Genomic DNA, 19653 nt, shown 5'->3' with positions numbered 1-19653 from the left:
ACTGGCTCCCTGTAAAATCCAGAATTGAATTTAAAATCCTACTGTTAACTTATAAAGCTCTAAATGGTCAAGCTCCATCATATCTTAGTGAGCTCATAGTGCCATATTATCCCACCAGAACACTGCGCTCTGAGAACGCAGGGTTACTCGTGGTCCCTAAAGTCTCCAAAAGTAGATCAGGAGCTAGAGCCTTCAGCTATCAGGCTCCTCTCCTGTGGAATCATCTTCCTGTTATGGTCCGGGAGGCAGACACCATCTCCACATTTAAGACTAGACTTAAGACTTTCCTCTTTGATAAAGCTTATAGTTAGGGCTGGCTCAGGCTTGTCCTGTACCAGCCCCTAGTTAGGCTGACTTAGGCCTAGTCTGCCGGAGGACCCCCCTATAATACACCGGGCACCTTCTCTCCTTCTCTCTCTCTCTCTCTCTCTCGTATTCTATTACTGCATCTTGCTAACTCGGCCATTCTGGATGTCACTAACTCAGCTTCTTCTCCGGAGCCTTTGTGCTCCACTGTCTCTCAGATTAACTCATATCGCAGCGGTGCCTGGACAGCGTGACGTGTGTGGTTGTGCTGCTGCCGTGGTCCTGCCAGATGCCTCCTGCTGCTGCTGCCATCATTAGTCATTAGTCATACTTCTACTGTTATTATACACATATGACTATTGTCACACATGTATACTGCTAGATATTAATACATACTTTCAACATATTGTACCACAGTAGCCAGAACTATAACTATAATATTATTACTTTCAATAATGTTGTTGTAAGCTACTGTCATTACCTGCATCTCTCTCTCTCTCTCTCTGTCTCTCTCTCTCTCTGTCTCATTGTGTCATGCGGATTACTGTTAATTTATTATGCTGATCTGTTCTGTACGACATCTATTGCACGTCTGTCCGTCCTGGAAGAGGGATCCCTCCTCAGTTGCTCTTCCTGAGGTTTCTACCGTTTTTTTTCCCCGTTAAAGGGTTTTTTTTGGGGAGTTTTTCCTTATCCGCTGCGAGGGTCATAAGGACAGAGGGATGTCGTATGCTGTAAAGCCCTGTGAGGCAAATTGTGATTTGTGATATTGGGCTTTATAAATAAAATTGATTGATTGATTCTGTCGGACACAGAAAAGACGAGAGAATCCGGCTAATTTTCAAAATAAAATAACAGCTCGCACTGTGGAACGTGAGGAGAAAATACCGTATTTATAATTTAAAAAAACACAACAATGCATAACCGAACACATTTTTCAATACCCTAATCACTTCATTAAAATTTTAATTTTGTGTCACCGAGCCTACAGACATAACTACATAACGCCCTGGACGCACCGGATGCGTTAGTGACGCGTTAGTGCCGTCCGGTGTGTCCAGGGCGAAGCCTAATGGCATGGGTGTGTGGATGTCTGTTCATCTTTTTGTTCATGTCCTTATTAATGCGCACTTTATAACTTCTTTATTATCATTTAAAAATGAAAATTAAAATGACCGGTAAAAATAGATTATGACCGGATTTTTATGACCCTGTTGGTCAAAATGACCGGTGACGAAAAAGTCTAGCGCAACGTCTGGAGAGGACATATCTGGTAATATTGAGAAAAGATGCTAATAGAGAGGGCATTGTCATCCAAATTAGGGGCACAGACATTTGCTAGAACTAAGTGGGTGTTATGGATCTGGCCTGTGACAATAATATATCTACCATTAGGATCAGATATTGTGTTTGAATGTATAAAGGGAATAGTATGTATGATCTATTCCTCACTTTAAAATGATATATAATTTTAAGGTGAGTTTCTTGTAAATAAATATGTGCCCCCAGTTGGTGGAGATAGTGAAGCACCTTGCTATGTTTAATGGGGTTATTTAGCCCTTTACAGCTGAAGCTCTTACTGTGGATTGTGTATTGGATTGGGTCATAATAAATAAACAAAAATGCTATGTAAAAACACAGGTGGTGGTCTGCAGAGGCGCTCAAAACAAACTATGACTGATGAAAAAATACACAGAAAAACATAAAGAACAACAAACCCAAATACCCCTCCCACTTTAGCAGAAGAATCCCCCCCAAACAGGATGCGCCCAACCCTCCCACATATTGTTAACAAACACTTGCCTGGAAATAACACCAAAACCTAACTTATCAACACCGATTTGGCAAACTCAAAAGAAATGTGACATGGTGTGTAAACAATAAAAGAGCTTATTTTAGTTAACACTTTAAACAAGGCAAAAGATGACTTAACAGTTAATATACTAGAATAGCCATGTAAACCACTCTGACCGCTGGGCAGTGTAATGTGAAGAGTGGCCGGCAAGATTAGTCCAAACCTAACATTCGGGCAAGAACGAAGCTCCCATTTCACTTATTAGCCACCGTCGGAGTGAAGTCTGGGAAGATGAAGATCTTGCTACCATTGTAGTGAAGAGGTGACAGTTGACCCGCAAGGCGTAGGATTTGGTTACGGACCTGGAAAAGGTTCACCCTGATAACGAGTGATTGCTGCGGCTTCCCTTCCTTGGGTCTGGCATGTAGGGAACGATGAGCTTGGTCCAAAGTAGGTTTGTTGTCCAACCGCAGTAAGTCCTTGAGGAATTGGGCCATGAACTCAGTGGGATGGGGACCCTCGGTGCCCTCAGGTAAGCCCACCAGTCGCACATTGTTCCATCTAGAGCACCCCTCCAGGTCCTCGCATTTTTTCATCAGCGAGTCGATATGATTAAAAAGTCATATTTCAAGGGAGCTACTATGAAACACGTCTCACATCTTCATCTTCACTTTTCTTTTTACAAAGTGTAGAAGGTGGTGTTATATATAATGGAAGCTACAACAATGATATCTGTAAGTTACCCACAATAGTATTGTTGTGAAGGTAATAATAATAAGGAAGTATTCAGTGGTTACTCTGAGACCACAGAATTGTTTTCATGACGTGACAAAGTTCCATTACCAGATCCAGCGTGGACAGAAAGTGTGCCATGTAACGTGATGTGGTGTGATAGTCTGATGCTTGCTTGCTGATAGGGCACAGTGTGAGGTTTACATTTGTGGCTTAAATTGATACAGCTTAGCAACTTTCAGGCTTTCTTAATGAAACTTGTGTAAATGGCAGGAGTTTAAATGGACTGAATCAAGAGGAAAAGAGAGAGAAATGGGGGAGTGCAACTGAGAGAGGGGAAGTGACGCAGTATGAAGAACAGGGGGAGAGAGAGTGCAAGTGAAAGGGATGTATAATGAGAGAAAAAGAGGGGCTCCAAGACGACTTGGTGTTTCCTTCTGCCCTTGCAGTGGGAGAGATGTGCATACAGTGAAGAGTGGTGATCATCATCTGCACACTACATCACCATGGATCACTGTATTTACTAGATGCATCAAGGGGCTGCCGAATCCCGTCATGCATGAGAAAACAGACTATTGAAATAAGGAAAAGAATGAGAAGTGGTGTGAGGTAGCATGTTAGCCCTTAGCTTCTAATGAATGTTTTAACGTTAAAAAATGTTTTTCTTTTACTTTAGAAAGTGGTGTTTTTAATTGGGTTAGGGCCCAAAACTGCTGCCATGGGTTGGGCTTGGACAGAAACTGTGCGGGTTCATGTAGAGTTGGGCCTGATTTTTTAGGGCTCGATCATAGCTTTACAGTAAACATATCTTCTTAATATCAACATGTTAGCATTGTTATTATGGACATCATTCTAATTTCAGCATTTAGCTTAAGTATGGCTTCACAAAGCTGCTAGCATGGCTGTAGGCACTTGTTCTTGGTGTATGAAGTCTTGTCGGTCAAATGTAAGGATGTGTAGCAAGTGAGACTAAATATTGAAGGAGGATCACAGCAAAGTAACAGCAGCAGCTGTTAATGACCTGGATTGTGGCGGCCCGTTGCAGTGTAATCTGTCTCGCCATACTTTCATAATGCCTCTTACCTTTGCTCTCAAAGTACACCAGATCGACTCAGTCAGCTTTTAAAATGTACAAAGTTTTCTTGCATTTTCTTAGATAGTAGTCACTTACCAGGAGTGACACGGCCTGGAGGTTGTTTTGGAATTACTCCTGTAAAGACAAAAACATAAGAGGATAATACTCAGAGCACTGGAGTGATAGTCGGCAGCACAGAGTTTAAAATTTTTTCAGCTTCCAACAGTGTCTTCATCAGAAAATTAAGGAAGACGCTGTTGGAACATCAACTTTGCTCAGTTAACCTTCATCAAAGGTTACAAAGGAGTGACATGCTCTTCTTTGAAACCTCGGTAATCAGACAAAATAGAAAGAAAGGGTTTTAGTTCCTCATCTTACCTATACCTATCTGGCACGCCCAATCTTTGTAGGTCTCACAGTGTAAATCCATCCATGACCCATGCGCAGTCCGCTTATCAATTTTGAATGCGACGCAAGATTCCAAATTGTTTTTATTGTCTGGCTCTCCATCATCCCAGTGTGTGAACTGCAACTGTAAACAAAACAAACAAAACATGCTGTGATTCATTATTTTATTGTCTATTTTATTAAATTTCCTAAAATAAAAATGATTGACTCAACTATTAAAGTAGAAAACTCACCGGGGATCCATCACTCCATACATAACCAGTGACTGGGTCAGGGGCACTAAGTCCAATCCAGATTGTGCCATAGCTATTATGGACAGTGATGATAAAATATGATTATTGTATTGATCATCATCATCATTGTATTGACCAAGTATAAAACCTGTTTGAAAAATTTTAAAAGAACAAACATGAGCCATCTGTAAAAGCATTGTTGCAGTGCTTGGTTTGGGAACCAAAACTCATTTTCAAATTAGAACCAAATACAAAATGGCAGGTATCAGTTTCTGGTGCTCTGGGTCAGGGTCAGGTCAGGGCAAGTGCGAATTTAACTTGGTAATATTTATGGGTAAGGGGTTAGTTGTGGTACTGTACTTTATTGTTGTGGGTGAGTGCTGGTTTGCAAAACTGGACCCATGCATGACTTTGCGTTTTCCAAAGCAGTACATTTTGTTTTGCTATGGGAAGATCAATAAGAGTTAGAGGTGTGGGTAAGGCCGTGTGCTATGGGCCCACAGGTTCTCTTCTCTGATGGCCAGCACCTATTTGCTGTCAGCACGGTGCTGTGGTTTCTTTTTTTCCCCTCTCTTTCTTTCACTTGTTCAATCACACACTCACCACAGCACACAGTGTGCACAGAGCTTAGCTATACTATTGTAACACCAGTCATCATTCTCGACCCAGCCTTGTTTTTGCCAAGACAGAATGATTGCTCTTCTGTGTTACAACTTTATGTTGTTTTAGGAAATACTGCCATTTCATCTGTCAAGAAACTGTCCTGCCTGCATGTCTTAAGGCTACATTCTCTTCTCACATTCCTAGGACTGTGAGACAGACACAGTGGTGAATCTTCCTAGATTCTTGGGGGGCCCAGGCACAGAACCCTGTCAGTACAGTAAATGAAAAAATAATGAACAGAGTATGATGGAATCAAACTCTGTGAAATCAATTTACAGGAACTTTAAAAGTAAATTGGCAAGAATTGTGTTAATATTTTAAAAACATTTTCAGAATTGAATTGAAACCAAATATTATTAAGCACCGGAATCAATAAGTAGAGCCAGAATTGGTAGAAAATTCAAATGTTACCCACCCCTATCCAGTGCTTTGCTGGACAGTAGCCAGCGTTCATCTTTTGGTTCAACCAGTTATGTATTTTCTTAATTTTGTACTTTGCAAGTTCATACTGTACTTCTTTCGTAGCGCTTTCTGCTGATAAGCACTGTGGATGCTGAGCAGGTCTCCTCCGATGGCCTTGCAGTAATCTCTGGCCTCATACCAGGTCCTCCTCTCTGACCCGATAAACATCTTGACCAGAAGACAAAAAGGTTCACCATTGTTTTGTAGTGTAACTTAGCAACTAGCAAACATTGTTGTATTGTCTTTACACTCTTTGTATGTGTGCCAATTGGAGAAGTTTTTACATTTTTCAAGCTCACACAGAGAAGAAAAGCAGTCATTCAACTCAGGTTCAGATAGTTGAAAAAAGATTACTGTAAATTTGTCTTGCACAAACTAAAAATTATAACCCATGTTACATATTTCATACAGTATCGATGCAGTATGAAGGAGCAATTATTTCAGCAACCATAAACTCTGTGTGACCGATTGAAATTATCCTTAAAGATAAGGATTTTTTTTTTTTTTAATGTGACTGTACCTTATAGCAATTGTTTGTTGATTCAAGATGAGTCCAGCTGTCTGCACACTGGGTTGGGACAAGAGCAGGTGGTGCAGGGGTTAAAACTGCCCCCTCTGCCAGGTGTTTGCAGATGTATTTCTCCTTATTGGTGCAGGGCAGCACATCCCAGAGACCAGCAAAAACTCCAGATATCATGGCAACACAGCCCTGTTGATGACCTTGCATTGTTGGGGGAGAAGGTAAAATGTCAATTGTTAAGCCACTTTTTTATCACATCTTACGCATGGAGTTTGAAACGTCTCCATACCTGGCATTTCAGCATTCCAGTGAGTAAACCTCACTGAGTCTGTGTTGGTCCACACAAATTGATCGATGGTTTTCTGGTTTGAGAGGCCTAGCCAGAAGTATTTCTCTGGTCTCATCCCCACCAAACTGACCAGGAAGGCATTATCAACCCTGGTGGTATTCACACAATTAGGATCACAGGATTTCTGGTGTCACTAAATATTGTATTGTAACAAAACCTTTTAGATTTTTTTGTGTTTTAAACAGGGTGGCTGCATGTCCTGAAAAAGTCGTAAAAAGTCTCAAATACACATTTATGAATTAATGTTGTAAGAAATTATAAATTGTCTTAAATTCAGATTGGATGGGTCTTAAGAAGTATTTCACTGCTGGAAAGATGGTCTCGGCTGTCTGTTAAGTAGAAAGATGCAAATACATTTAAATGCTGTATGAACAGAGAAAAGGTGGTATACACTTTTGCACAAGTGGTAGAAAACCTACAACTACCGGAATATGGCCATACCGGACAAATAAATTCCTGTCCGAGTTGGTGATGTAATGTGAGTTACATCAGAAAAGGATATGGCAGCCAACCAGTGAAAAAAAAAACCAAACAAACAATTTTATTTTACAGTTAAATAGTAAGCTAAAATATTTTGCTGAAAACAGCTACACAGGAACAGAATCTTGTTTCATATTTAATCACCTCTGCCTGGTTCTACCATCTGATCTGAACCTTTGTTTTTACAATACAGGAAACAGTATGGTGGCCACTTCCTGTTCACACTGTGGTATTACAGCCAAACACTGCACTAAAATATGTTTCTAAAAATATATTGGGCAGGAAATAGTTAATGCAGTAACATAATTTTGGTTAATTTTTAAACAGCACTGCCTAATGTTAACATTTGATCTGCTGATGACTTTCATTCAAAAATGAGGAAGAACAATTTGCATCCTCCATCTGATTTTTTGCCAGCAAATGAGCAGGGAATCCTGGGTGCTGGCACCATCCATTTACACATACTACCGACATTGTTATGACACAAAGCTGAGAACAGCAAAGTATCCCCTTAAATGACTTGTACTCATCACAAGAATTAATAACCCTGTTTTCACCCCCTCTATGAATTATGATCACAATGAAATGGCATCATTATACTTAGGCTAAGCTCGTTAGATTAGTTTTTCTGTGCAGAGCTTTGAAATGCAGTATTGCTCAGAACATTCTGAATAAAAAGAAATGGTCTTACCCATTTGAAACATCAGCTAAGTAAGAATCTGAGGTTTTGCAGTCATCTTTGGCCTCATCAAAAGTTTTGGTCTGTGTCGCTACAAAGTAACAGTACGAGCCATGTCTTCTCCAGCCCTTAATTTTAGGGAAACAAAAAAGAAAGATATTTTAATGACTTTTCAAACCTGTGCTATATCAGCAAAATTTCAAAGATGCTACAATCACTACAGTCAAATCATTATTCAAAAGATTTATTAAACTTGGCCTGCAGTAGTAAGTCAAGTTAAACATTTTATTTTATTAAATGCTCCATTAATTTTTTTTTTTTTTTTTAATCTTTCTTGGCCACAACTCTACAACACATTGAAAAACAGAAAGCCCCTCGACATATTATTCTTATATCATAGTAAGGAGGAGCATTTATGTAATCCTGTGTTTCTTCCCACTTGTAAGTTTAATATTAAATGGCATATTAGCTGTTTGTTTTAGCTGTTTGTTTTGGTCTCGGTGAGAAAAATATCTGTTACTGAAACTGCTTGAAGCTCCACTTAGTAAACTAGCTGACTTGCCAACCCTACTTTGTTGAACTGGGCAAGTTGAGTACTTTGTAGAATTTGTCAGGGGTTTTTTTTGCCTCTGAAGACAATCAAAACTGAGCTTAAAAAGGCTGAAAGGCCTGGATGTTGAGGCACTACATTCAGCTTAATGTTCTGGAATTATTTTATAAACAAGACATTATTTTTATGTATAGAGAGAGCCTATCTTGAAATAGATTTAAAAAAACAAAAAACAAGTACACTTAACGCACAGTTTTGCAGCCCACATCCTGCTCCACTCCATCTCCAGTGGGTTTTGAGGCACTCGTCTTCATACAAATGTAGCCATGTTCCTCCTCACACACATGATCAGCCCAGTTCCCATTCTGCAACAATGTAAAGTTAAATATTTATTTATGTGGAAACTAGATGTTCTGGAAGGCACTACAGTCAATGCACTGGTAAATCACATGTCAAACATAAACACTAAGTCTTAAAGGAGCTATATGTAAGAAATATAAAGCAAATAGTCGTAAAATCCTCCTAATATGTCACAGAGACTAAGGAATAATGTTCATATAACATACTGATCTCACCGACAACAATAGTACAGCCAGAATATTCGCATTTAAAAAAGTTTTACGGTCCGCAAATCATGTTTATGTTTTGAATTTGTGTTTTGGCCTGTTCCTCCATATCCAAAACTACATTCTATCATCTAACTAAAGTTAGATCATTTATATCCCTCTCAGACACTGAAAAGTTGGTGCATGCTTTTATCTCAAGCAGGCTGGACTATTGTAATGCACTTTTAGCAGGAATAACAAAACAGGCACTTAACAGGCTCCAACTTGTTCAGAATGCTGCAGCTAGAGTAATAACCAGGACCAAAAAATATGAGCACATCACTTCCATCTAAATTTCTCTTCACTGGCTTCCTGTGAAGCAAAGAATTGATTTTAAGATTTTGCTTATTGTTTTTAAAGCTATAAATGGCGTAGCTCCACCTTATGTCAAGGACATGCTGGCTGAGTACACACTAGACAGACTCCTGCGATCTGGAAGTAGAAGCCTTCTCACTATCCCAAGAATACACTCTAGATCAGCTCATGGTGCTTTCAGTCACTATGGTCCAATTCTTTGGAATTCTTTACCACAACACCTCAGGTTCATTACATCAATTTCCACTTTTAAACGCAGGTTAAAAACACATCTGTTTTCACAAGCTTTTAAATAGATGTGTGTGTGTGGTTTAAATCAGCTATACCGTTACCATTGTTTTGTGTTTTTGTTGTTATCAGGTTTTTACATGCTCTTGTACTGTGTAATCTCCTTGCTGTTATGTGTTTGTTTTTATATGTATGTTGTGTTTGTTTTAAGCACATTGAGCTATACTTGTCATATGAAATGTGCTATACAAATAAATTTTACTTGACTTGACTTGTTGCGCCACCCACTGCCGTCTACCAGTCACACAGTCAGTAGAGTCTCAGCATCAGTTACAGTTACTACTGAGCTACAGCAGCACGGCAAGCAGCATTAGCAGTGTCCCAGTATAGATAGCATTAGCAGTCTCCTCAGCTGTGTCCTGGCAACAGCATTAGTAGCAGAGAAGCCGGACATGCTCGAACAGTCCGCTGGAAAACCGAAGATCAAGGACGCGGCGACGCAGCCCTGCCACGGCAGCCGCCCGTGGGCAAACAAATCAGTCTCCAGCGTGCCACTGTCCAGCAACCTCGAATCTATAGGGGAGGGGGGGCGGACACGACTAGCGGCAGTATTTTGAATTTGAGTGCAGTAACCGTTTTGGCCACATTCTTACATACAGCACCTTTAAGACAGTACAAATTTGATATTGTACTTAAGAGTAGAGTGCAGCTGGGGCGTCATGTTTCCTTCCCAAGAGAGTAGTAACCAAACCTGACCCGAACTTGACATGCATTCAGTTTTTTACGGCCTATCCCGACCTGAGCCTGATGTGGTTAATGTAGACTACTGAAGCATTGAGTTTGTCTCTGTCACACTATTATTGTTACCAAAGCTTATAGCTTACCTGTACGCCGTGATTACTCACTTGACACTTTGTAAATGACCATTAAAAGATATTATTTATATAGACTATCTTACTATAATGACGAAAACTCTGTCTGTGGGTCTGTTCCACGTTTTTCTCCTCACTGACTTGGTCAATCCATGTGAAATTTGGCACAGTGGTAGAGGGTCAGGGGAGGATGCAAATGAAGCAATATTACATCAATTGGCCAAAGGGGGGGGGGCGCTATAGCAACCGATTGAAATTGCAAACTTTGAATGGGCATATCTCATGCCCCGTATGTTGTAGAGACATGAAACTTTGCACAGAGATGTCTCTCCTCATGAGGAACAAATTTGCCTGAACAACCCATAACTTCCGGTTATATAGATTTTCCACCATTTTGAATTTTTTGAAAAAGAACACTTAAAATCGAGCTCATCACATAAAGGTGTATAACATCTCAAGGGTTTCAGTGATCACCACGCAACTTTGTAGGCATATGACCACACATAATCTGAGGGGACCCCTCCATTATTGACCCGATCAAACAAAATGGGGGCGCTAGAGAGCTAATTTCTTACCTAGGCCGAACTGCCATATCAATTTTTACTAAACTTGGTAGATATGTACAACAGGAGGCCTCAAGGTGACTGGAGAAATTTAACTCTAATTGGCAACTAGGTGGTGCTATAACAACAGAAAAATGCTTAAAAATGGCTAAAATGCGACCGATCGCTGTGGCTCCCCCTGTGGCCCAATGTTTTTACCTCAGCTACTAATGTACAGTTTTAGCCCACTAACTATCCCACTATTGGCAATGGTACTACTGTACTTTCAATAAAGCAATCGTACTATCAAATTTACAAAAACTCTGTCTGAATACGTTGCTCTTCTTAATGGGTTCATTTGACTATTTAATCTGCAATTTCCTATGACCTGTATCCCAAGCACACACCATGTGAAACTGTACGTGGGCAACTGTGCACTCAATGGGTATGGACTAGTAGATAGATTATTTTACACACGTCTCTCACACACATGCAAGCACGCACGCATGCACGCACACACAGTCTCTTTCCCCCTCTTTACTTAAAAAATCCCTCCTCCTTATCAGAATCTGAATCCGATACTACCAGTGATATTTCTCATGACCCCGCCTCCCCTCCATGAAATCGGACTGCCTAAATAGTAGTAACACAAATGCAATTTAAAAATGTGATGACAGTGAAGTAAAGATAACTCATTTAATTGTAGGGCATCTTGTGAAAGTGAGTTTTATGGAGGCACTTAGAAGCTGCAGTGGAGTCTGCCAATCACACAATGACGGGAAGGCTGTTCCAAAGCTGAGAGGCCATAACCAAAAATGCATGGTCACCACTGGTTTTCAGTCTGGCTGGTAGGACAGCTAAAAGGTTTGATCAGGTGTTCAAACCTGGCTGTTCTGTAAGGGGTTAACATTTCTTTTATATAGTCTGGATTAAGACCATGGATGGCCTTGTAGTTCACTGGTAAGATTTTAAAATGCATTCAAAACACAACAGGCAACCAGTGGAGTGATGCTAGAATTAATCTCCATTCCCACACACGCTCCTTACCTCTCCCCTGATGAGAACACAGTCCTTCAAATCAGTGGAGACAGCAGGTTTTCCAAATTCCCAGCTAGTGAAGCTGACAGGTGAGTGGTCAATCCACTCAAACAGTCCCTCTGTCTTTATGTCATTCAGTCCAATCCAAACCTCATCAGTGGATGCTGCAGACACGGACAAAGAAACTTATACTTAAAGTGAATTATTCACAATTAACCTAATACTAATAAATAGGAGCCATCTGCATATGATGTTCATGTGTTTTTCGTATGTCCTTCTTGACTGGTTCATTCATTCTTACCAATCACTGAATCATACTTCAGCTGTCTGGCGAGCAACTTGCTAGTATTATTCTATTTCACCAACAAAGGAAAATCTATCTAGGGTTTTCTACAGTGTATTACAGCAGAGACAGACCACCTTGCCAGAATTAAAGCCCATCTCCACTAACATCACTGTAAAGAAGTAATTCCACATATGTAATAATAATCTTCAGAGAGAAAACGCAAGGGTGTTGTTGTGTTGTTGTCACCAGGTACACACCAGGCATTTAGTGGGTAGGGTATTTATTTAGACCATCATAGTAACTGAAATGATCATGAAAATGAGGTGTCAAGATCAGCTTCAGCTCAGCACATGACAATGAATTATTGTAATGACTGTAAATTCCTTTTAAGGGTATTAATCAGTGCAGCACATCACAATGCCTGGAAATGAAAGCCGAGAGAAATAAGGCCTCAGGGCTTAAAGGGGTGTTTTTTGTTGTAAGGATTTGTTCCTTAAAGATAAACGTGTGTGTTTTTATTTTTTCTCACATACTGTATCCAAGTTGAGAGATCACAAAGCTTTGGTCCTCCACATTGTGGATGCTGACTAGGTCCCCTCCTTCATTAAGACACTCTCTCTGAGCATCAGACCAAGATTGCTGAGTACGATTGAGGTAGAAGCAGTGGCCACTGTAGGGAATCCAAGGTCTTGAACAAAATCCTGCCTCAACATCTGATTTGGAAAACAAACAAACAAGGAAATTAAAGGACTGAATTAAAGATAGACAGTGTATTGTTACAGTTCTGAGGGAATGAGTAGAGCATAATAGATCTTTTCTTTACCTTGTGGAGGCAGTACCTTGGTGGCTTCACTGTAGCAGATATACCCGAGTTTCTTGCTGCAAAGTGAACTTTGCCAGGAGTACTGTACATCAGCATCAACAATAGCACAGTTTTGTCCCGTAGTAGGAAGTGGATGTCCTAAAACAAAATAATGGTTTGTCATGTTATCATAACAGCCCACTCAATTTTATAGTCTTACTAACAGCCCCCTGCAAAACTACAAATTATGGTTACGTACCAGTTTTTGCATATATATCCAACAAATAAGATATAATATGTACATTTGTGAGGTGTAGAGGTACTAGAAGACAGCCCACATTTTTTTTTGCCTTATATGTAACAGACAATTGTGAGAGCGGTATCAATCTTTTTATTTTACTCTTGCCAAGAAAGCAAAGAGTCATTTTGCTCATGTTCACTTACTAGCTTTCACACTATTGTTACTAAGGTCAAGAACAGATTGTATGAGCAAATCAATTAAAATTTCTGTCAAATGACCTCAAGGTCACCCCACTGTAAATTGAGCATGACTCCAAGCTTACCTGAGAATTGTGATACAGCAGAATAGAAATAAGACAAAACATGGCATATCAATCCATGAATTAAGTTTGCAAAGTTCATAACCACCTTATCTTTAAATGACAAAAAACAAAGGCTAGAACAAGAAAACAAACAAACATAAACCTCAGCTGTTTGTAGAATACACTTGACAGCTACAGCAAATAAAACATACATATTTGACTGGGACAGATTTGAGCCCAAGGGGAAGAAAATATTGTTTTTTCTGTCTGTCTTTCTCTCTCTCTCTTCCTCATAGTAAATTTAGTTTGTTTAGTATTCAGGGGTCTTCACCACACTGGATTATATTCTGTTTAAATCATATATGTGTCTTTGCAATTCATTTTAATATGTTATTATTTTATTATTATTAAAGTAAAGGACAAACACACCCGAGTCCCATTTCAGATAGCGGTAAGGCTTCCCATTAGACCATTTCCAGCTATGTTCTGTATCCATGATCAGCCCAGTCCAAAGCTTACTGCCCCCATGACCTAGGAGGGCTGTTGGGACATGGAAAACAACAGTGACAAAATTGTAAGCCTTTCCCTATGCCAAAAGTTGTAGATAAGAGTCAAAGGTCCTAAATATTTTGACAACACAACAGCATCCATGCAAACATACAGATATATCAATGCAAGCAATGCATTTAAAAACATATTAAATCACCATTTCAATTACGGGTGCTGTTACATATCACATCCATTAATGGAAAAACAAATAGCACGTAATTATTGTATTTACCTAAATACCAGTCCCTTTATCAATACATTCAGTATAGTTAGTGTCACCTTACCTGTGATGTAAGCCTGCTCGTGAGGATCCGTGATACTGAGCAGGGAGGCACCCTGCTGTTTGCAGCTGGCGTCAGCCTGGGCCCAAGTCAGAGCTGCTTGTGTGTTGAGCTGGTAATACGCTCCTGTTGTTGGGTGTTTAGTCCAGCCATCTTTTGCTATTAATGTATATACAAAACATGGTTATGTTATGTTTGCTATGAAGTATAAAATTGTCTCTGCAACATTAAGTTGTATATTTTTATCTTCATTATATGCTAGGGGTTGACTTGGTAGGACCTAAATCGAATTACGTGTTTTCAAATTTAACTGCACTCACTGATAGTGTAACCACTTTCCCGCTAGATTTGGCGAGTTTTAAGACCCTCAAGGGGTTTTAGCCATAAGTTTAACCATTTGGTGCCTGCCTGCTTTTGTGTCAAAGCCTCCACAGAAGTGTTCACTTGAATGGGGAGAGGGAGAATGTGTCAGTATTCAGGAAAGGCAGGGGAACTTGACGTCATGGTAGCAATAAACCATGAATGTAACAGTAAATGTTCATTTTGAGCTGTAGTTTGTCAGACCTGGCGGTGGCACATTGAGAAATTGTCATATGTTTTGCATCATCTGATTGGCTCTTCTTATCTTTTTTTGTAGAGACCACGGATCAATCTATTTAGAATGAATATTGGTCAGTTATAGGTGACTGATCAATTGGAGTAACCTTAGCTACATGGTAAATGGACCTGCACTTGCATGTGTGTATGTATATATATATGTGTATATATATATATATATATATATATATATATATATATATTAGGGTTGGGAATCTCTGTGATAGATGATTCGATACGTATCTAGATACACGGGTTACGATACGATTCAGAAATGATATATTTTTAATACAGAACGATTCGATACATTCGATACAGTGTAGGAATGATACAATTCGATACGATTTGATACAGTGTAGGAACGCTATGTTTCGATACGATTCTATGGTTAACATTTGTTGATGTAGACATTAATCATATAAAATAAAGAAGCCAATTCTATAAAAGTGACATTCTTACAGTATTTTCAGATTTGTAAAAGACCACATCCCCAAGCATTGTTGCTGTATGGCACTGGCAAAAATTAAATAAAAAGACAAACAACAACAAAATCACACATTGTCTGTGTTTTTGTATGTATCTTACACGGACTTGAGTCTGGAAAAAAGTTTATCGTAACACTGTACAATATAAACATAAAGCAGAATAAAATAATAACATGCAATGTAGGGGCAGAATCTGACATCTCCTGTTATTAGTTGATATCATGGACTGTGATGACTAGCAGCTTATCACTGACAGCATATCAGACTATTTCTCTGTGTTTGCTACACTCTGTTTGTCATTTATAAAAAGATAAATCACTTTTCTATAATACATCACTGATATTTCAATGGAATAAATTACTTATTGACTTATTCATACTTTAAAAAAAGCATCAATAAGTGATTTACATAGGGGGGATCAAAATAAAATAAATAAATAAAATAAAAATCAACCAGCCACCTTCCTCCCCTGACAAGTAAAGAACAGTCCCTAAAGTGCGGTGAGGTTTGTGGAAATGTGAACGGCTCGTTTCTTCTCTGACACGTCACATACCTGTGTGCTGCCACGGCTCGGCTGTTCAGGTATTTTTGGGCAGTCACTTCTTGGACCTGGAACTGGGCTTCTCGGTCGCCGGTAAGCTGTTATCTTGCGCCCCGGAGCACTACGGCTGCCGTATTTGACAGGAATACGTATTTCTGTCTGTGTCTGTGACCCCCCGTTCAACCCACAACCAGCAGGATTTGCCTTTAGTTTCTGCTGCGGCTTGGCTGCTCCCTGGTTTATCCAACCAGCATTAGCTTCTGTTCCTCAGCTCCACCGGTCAAGCTGGCGCTGATGTTTACATCCATTATCGTTGTCAGTAATGCCTGCTACGGAGCATGCCGTCGGCTCTCGCGTTGTTTTAGAGATGCAAACTGTTAAAGCCAGTCAACTGATTGCTAGTCTCGCGATGCCCGATCTATGACTCTACAATTGATTCATCTAAGGATTCTTGGCTGATTCGTATCGATTGAGGAGGCTGCTACCGGCGCAGCCGTATCTCTCACTTGTCAAACCGGATATCCGGTCGTATCAGTTAATCGTTCCCAACCCTAATGTGTGTGTGTATACATATATATATATATATATATATATGAGTAGTTATGTAGGCAACACTGGCTTCTGAAAGTTTTCATGACTCACGTATTTTCAATCAGTATACATTAGCATTAGCAAATTTCAAATACTCATATGTACTCACAGGTAACTGGACAGTAACCCCAGATTTCATTGTGATATTTGGTTTCAACCGCACACCAAAAATGGTTTCCTGGAGAGTCAAGTGTCGTGCAGTCTGAGAACCACTGGTCTTTGTAGTAGAAGGGAAACATGCACGGCAGTCCAGCTGCATTTCCATGAATAGTATAAAGTTCTAGGAGGTGATGAGAACAGAGCAAAGATACGTTTCAGAAAATCTGTTCTTGCTGTGATTTACCTCATCATGACAGCACATAACAAACTATTCAAAACAACTATTTTAAATGCAGGATAGAATCCTGAAAATTTTTGTGTTTTATATTTATATTAATTTAAAAAAAAAAAAGTTTTCTAAAACAATTATGACTATATGGCATAGCTATTTACCAGTGTGTAATTTGTATTACATTCTCTAAAACTGTTATCATCATCTTCATCATTTTAGTCTTGTATTTGAAATTTTGTGATAATGGTTATGATTTGTTGTTACCAGTGCAAGTCCTTCAAAACAACACTGCTTTATACTTTACCTCTGTATGTCCTTGCACATGCACCATTGGATGTCCCTGTAATTGTGAGGTGGTTATTGGGTCCTACTGTTTTGGAGAGAACTGCTGTGTTATCTGCAGTGAGCTCAATGTAGAGCTGCTGGTCTTTAAGGGCGAGCACTGTTCCATTCTTGCATTCCCACTTTTGGAGGTCACTGTTTTCGTCACAATCATAGAGGCTTACTTCACTCCCCACACTTTTCCCCTGGACTCCCAGGCATTTCTTCCTTTGTTGAACCAGAAGTCGGTCACCAGTTGTCCAGCGTATGTCACTGCATTGGTTATTTGTTTTAATCAAACAAAAACCAGTGTCCTTGTTAGTCAGTTGAAATGGTGAATCTGCACAGAAGGAATTACACTCTTTAGAATGTTAATTGCAAAAGAAATTGGAAAATCCTTTGAAAAACTTTTTTTGACGGATAGACTGCTCATTCTATAACTGGAGTTGTTTCAGTTGTTTGTAATTTGTCTATTTAAATTTCATATTTTTGGACAATGATTCTGACCGGTATTTACAGAATAAACATAAATAAGCAACTATTCAACTATCCCATGTCTGCAAAACATAAATACAAAAAGTAAAACTGCAGTCACCTTGATATTTAATCATAGCAAATACACAATTTATTTAACACAGGTGACGCACACTGACAACATGCACATTGACACAAAATAAACAACACAACAGTCTCACATTAAGAGTGGAGGGCACAGCTAGACAATCTCAGTCAAAATACTGTACCGTCTAAAGCCAGACATTGTGATGTTTGGATGAGGAGCACAAAGGCTGTAAAAGTTATCTTCATCGTCGGTATTCTCCAGAGACGTCTTACAGCTCAAGACATTTCTTAGAGAGGATTGTACTGACACATCCAGTATACTGGTGAAAGTATTGTGTAATGTTCAAGACAAGGAAGCTCTCAGAATGCTGACTTTGTTGTTTTTTGTTTTTTTTTTTGGTCTTTGCAAGCAAATGCTTAACCTTGTCAAGAACTGATTGCCAGAAATGCTCTAAAACTTTTATGGTTGATTGATTACTATCAAGAAACAGTAGTGTTGTTAAACAACATGACTTATTAAGACTGTCGCTATGCTCTCCTCATATCATTTTACACCACTTAATGTCTCCCCATACTGGGGATTAAACAGAATGGAAATTTCATATCACAGTTGTAGTGATGAAAATCATCACGTTAATCAGTCGTATTGCATTGTAGTTGAAATGTTCTGAAAATGTTAAAAAACTACTATTATTAGGACTTGGATATTCTTTTTAAAAGAAACACGTTAGAATATATTCAAATATCTATTTTTACACATTATGCCCATGAGAGTGCAAAACAATATCAGAGACATGATTACTCATATTTCAACAAAACCTTGAATTTTAAAAGTTCTACATAACTACACATTAAAAAATGAACAAAACTTAGCATTTTTTGGTGGTATAAAGAATGGACTGTGCTGTGTAATCATTATGGTTTCACAATGCATGTGATATTTCTTATGTAATCTGACAGTGTTTTCTTGTGGCACAAGGGGGGGCTCTCAGGTCATTGTTACTGTATGGAACACTCTTGGGTCTTTGATTGTGTGCATGCATACATCAGGGCAAGAGCACTGTCTACAGAAAAATTTCTATCAAAAGTGACTCATATGTTTTGTCATTGTCAGTTTAATTTTACTGCTAATGCAAAAAAAGATTTTACACTTATTATTTGCTTCAGATTGCTTGAAAACAAACAAAAATTTGGACAAGAATTAGATCCTCACGGGGACTGCCATTATGTTTGTTCCTACATGATTTGTGATTGGTCAGTTTAATTGACTCTAAGTGGAAATATTGTGTCATGGTGGCATTTCTACTTTACGTCTGCATATAATGGATTTACCGCTGTGTGTTTTAAACAACTGATACGGCGAGGGAAAGAGAAACTCATTTTTACCAAAAGTATGGCAGTTTATTTAATATGAACTGACTTCTCTGAAGGGATGGGTTATGTTAACAGAATTCTGTATTAAACAGTCCCACGGCTAAATTATTAAAGACCATAGGCCAAGTGTTTCCCTTCTATGCATTTATCAGTGATGCTCTGCTGCTGCTAAATAATTAGTGCCATTTCTATATTAAAACCTTCCCATATGCAATTAACTTGCCATCTACTTTAAGCAGCCAATCCTGGACAAGTCAGGATTATAAATTGAACATCTTCTGATAAGGGTGCTCTGATCAATTGGCCAATGACCGATATTGTTCGAAATAGTTTTAAGGCTGATCAAAAGAGCCGATCAGATGACACAAAACATGCGGGACATTTTTTGTATGTGCCACTAAAATTGCTCCACTGGTCAGGCAGTTCTGACAAAATGTAGCTCTGGTTTACTGCTAACTTGATATCCAACAACCTGAAGTTTATAAAAAAATCCATTAAATACACTTGTTAAAAAAAATAAAAAAAAAACCCTGACATGCA

At 39.1% G+C, this 19653-nt stretch overlaps 1 protein-coding gene across 1 annotated transcript in view; it reads right to left on the bottom strand.

The window, feature by feature from the left end:
* LOC117271862 (macrophage mannose receptor 1-like) overlaps positions 1–18077 on the bottom strand; it is a 45441-nt gene extending 27364 nt beyond the window's left edge. The window contains exons 1-16 of the mRNA XM_078173098.1: positions 17922–18077; positions 17162–17518; positions 16636–16806; positions 14316–14471; positions 13912–14022; positions 12962–13099; positions 12672–12851; positions 11862–12016; positions 8504–8617; positions 7715–7830; positions 6484–6632; positions 6195–6394; positions 5727–5842; positions 4550–4622; positions 4287–4440; positions 4005–4043 (exon numbers count right to left, since the gene is read on the bottom strand). Coding sequence (XP_078029224.1) covers positions 4005–4043; positions 4287–4440; positions 4550–4622; positions 5727–5842; positions 6195–6394; positions 6484–6632; positions 7715–7830; positions 8504–8617; positions 11862–12016; positions 12672–12851; positions 12962–13099; positions 13912–14022; positions 14316–14471; positions 16636–16806; positions 17162–17518; positions 17922–17985 — 2293 coding nt within the window. The 5' untranslated portion in view covers positions 17986–18077. The remainder of the gene's footprint in view (positions 1–4004; positions 4044–4286; positions 4441–4549; positions 4623–5726; positions 5843–6194; positions 6395–6483; positions 6633–7714; positions 7831–8503; positions 8618–11861; positions 12017–12671; positions 12852–12961; positions 13100–13911; positions 14023–14315; positions 14472–16635; positions 16807–17161; positions 17519–17921) is intronic.
* Positions 18078–19653: the final 1576 nt, after the last annotated feature.

This window comes from Epinephelus lanceolatus, chromosome 12 (assembly GCF_041903045.1).
Source record: "Epinephelus lanceolatus isolate andai-2023 chromosome 12, ASM4190304v1, whole genome shotgun sequence".
Taxonomy (NCBI): Eukaryota; Metazoa; Chordata; class Actinopteri; order Perciformes; family Serranidae; genus Epinephelus; species Epinephelus lanceolatus.
This window is presented reverse-complemented; position numbering and strand designations above follow the sequence as displayed.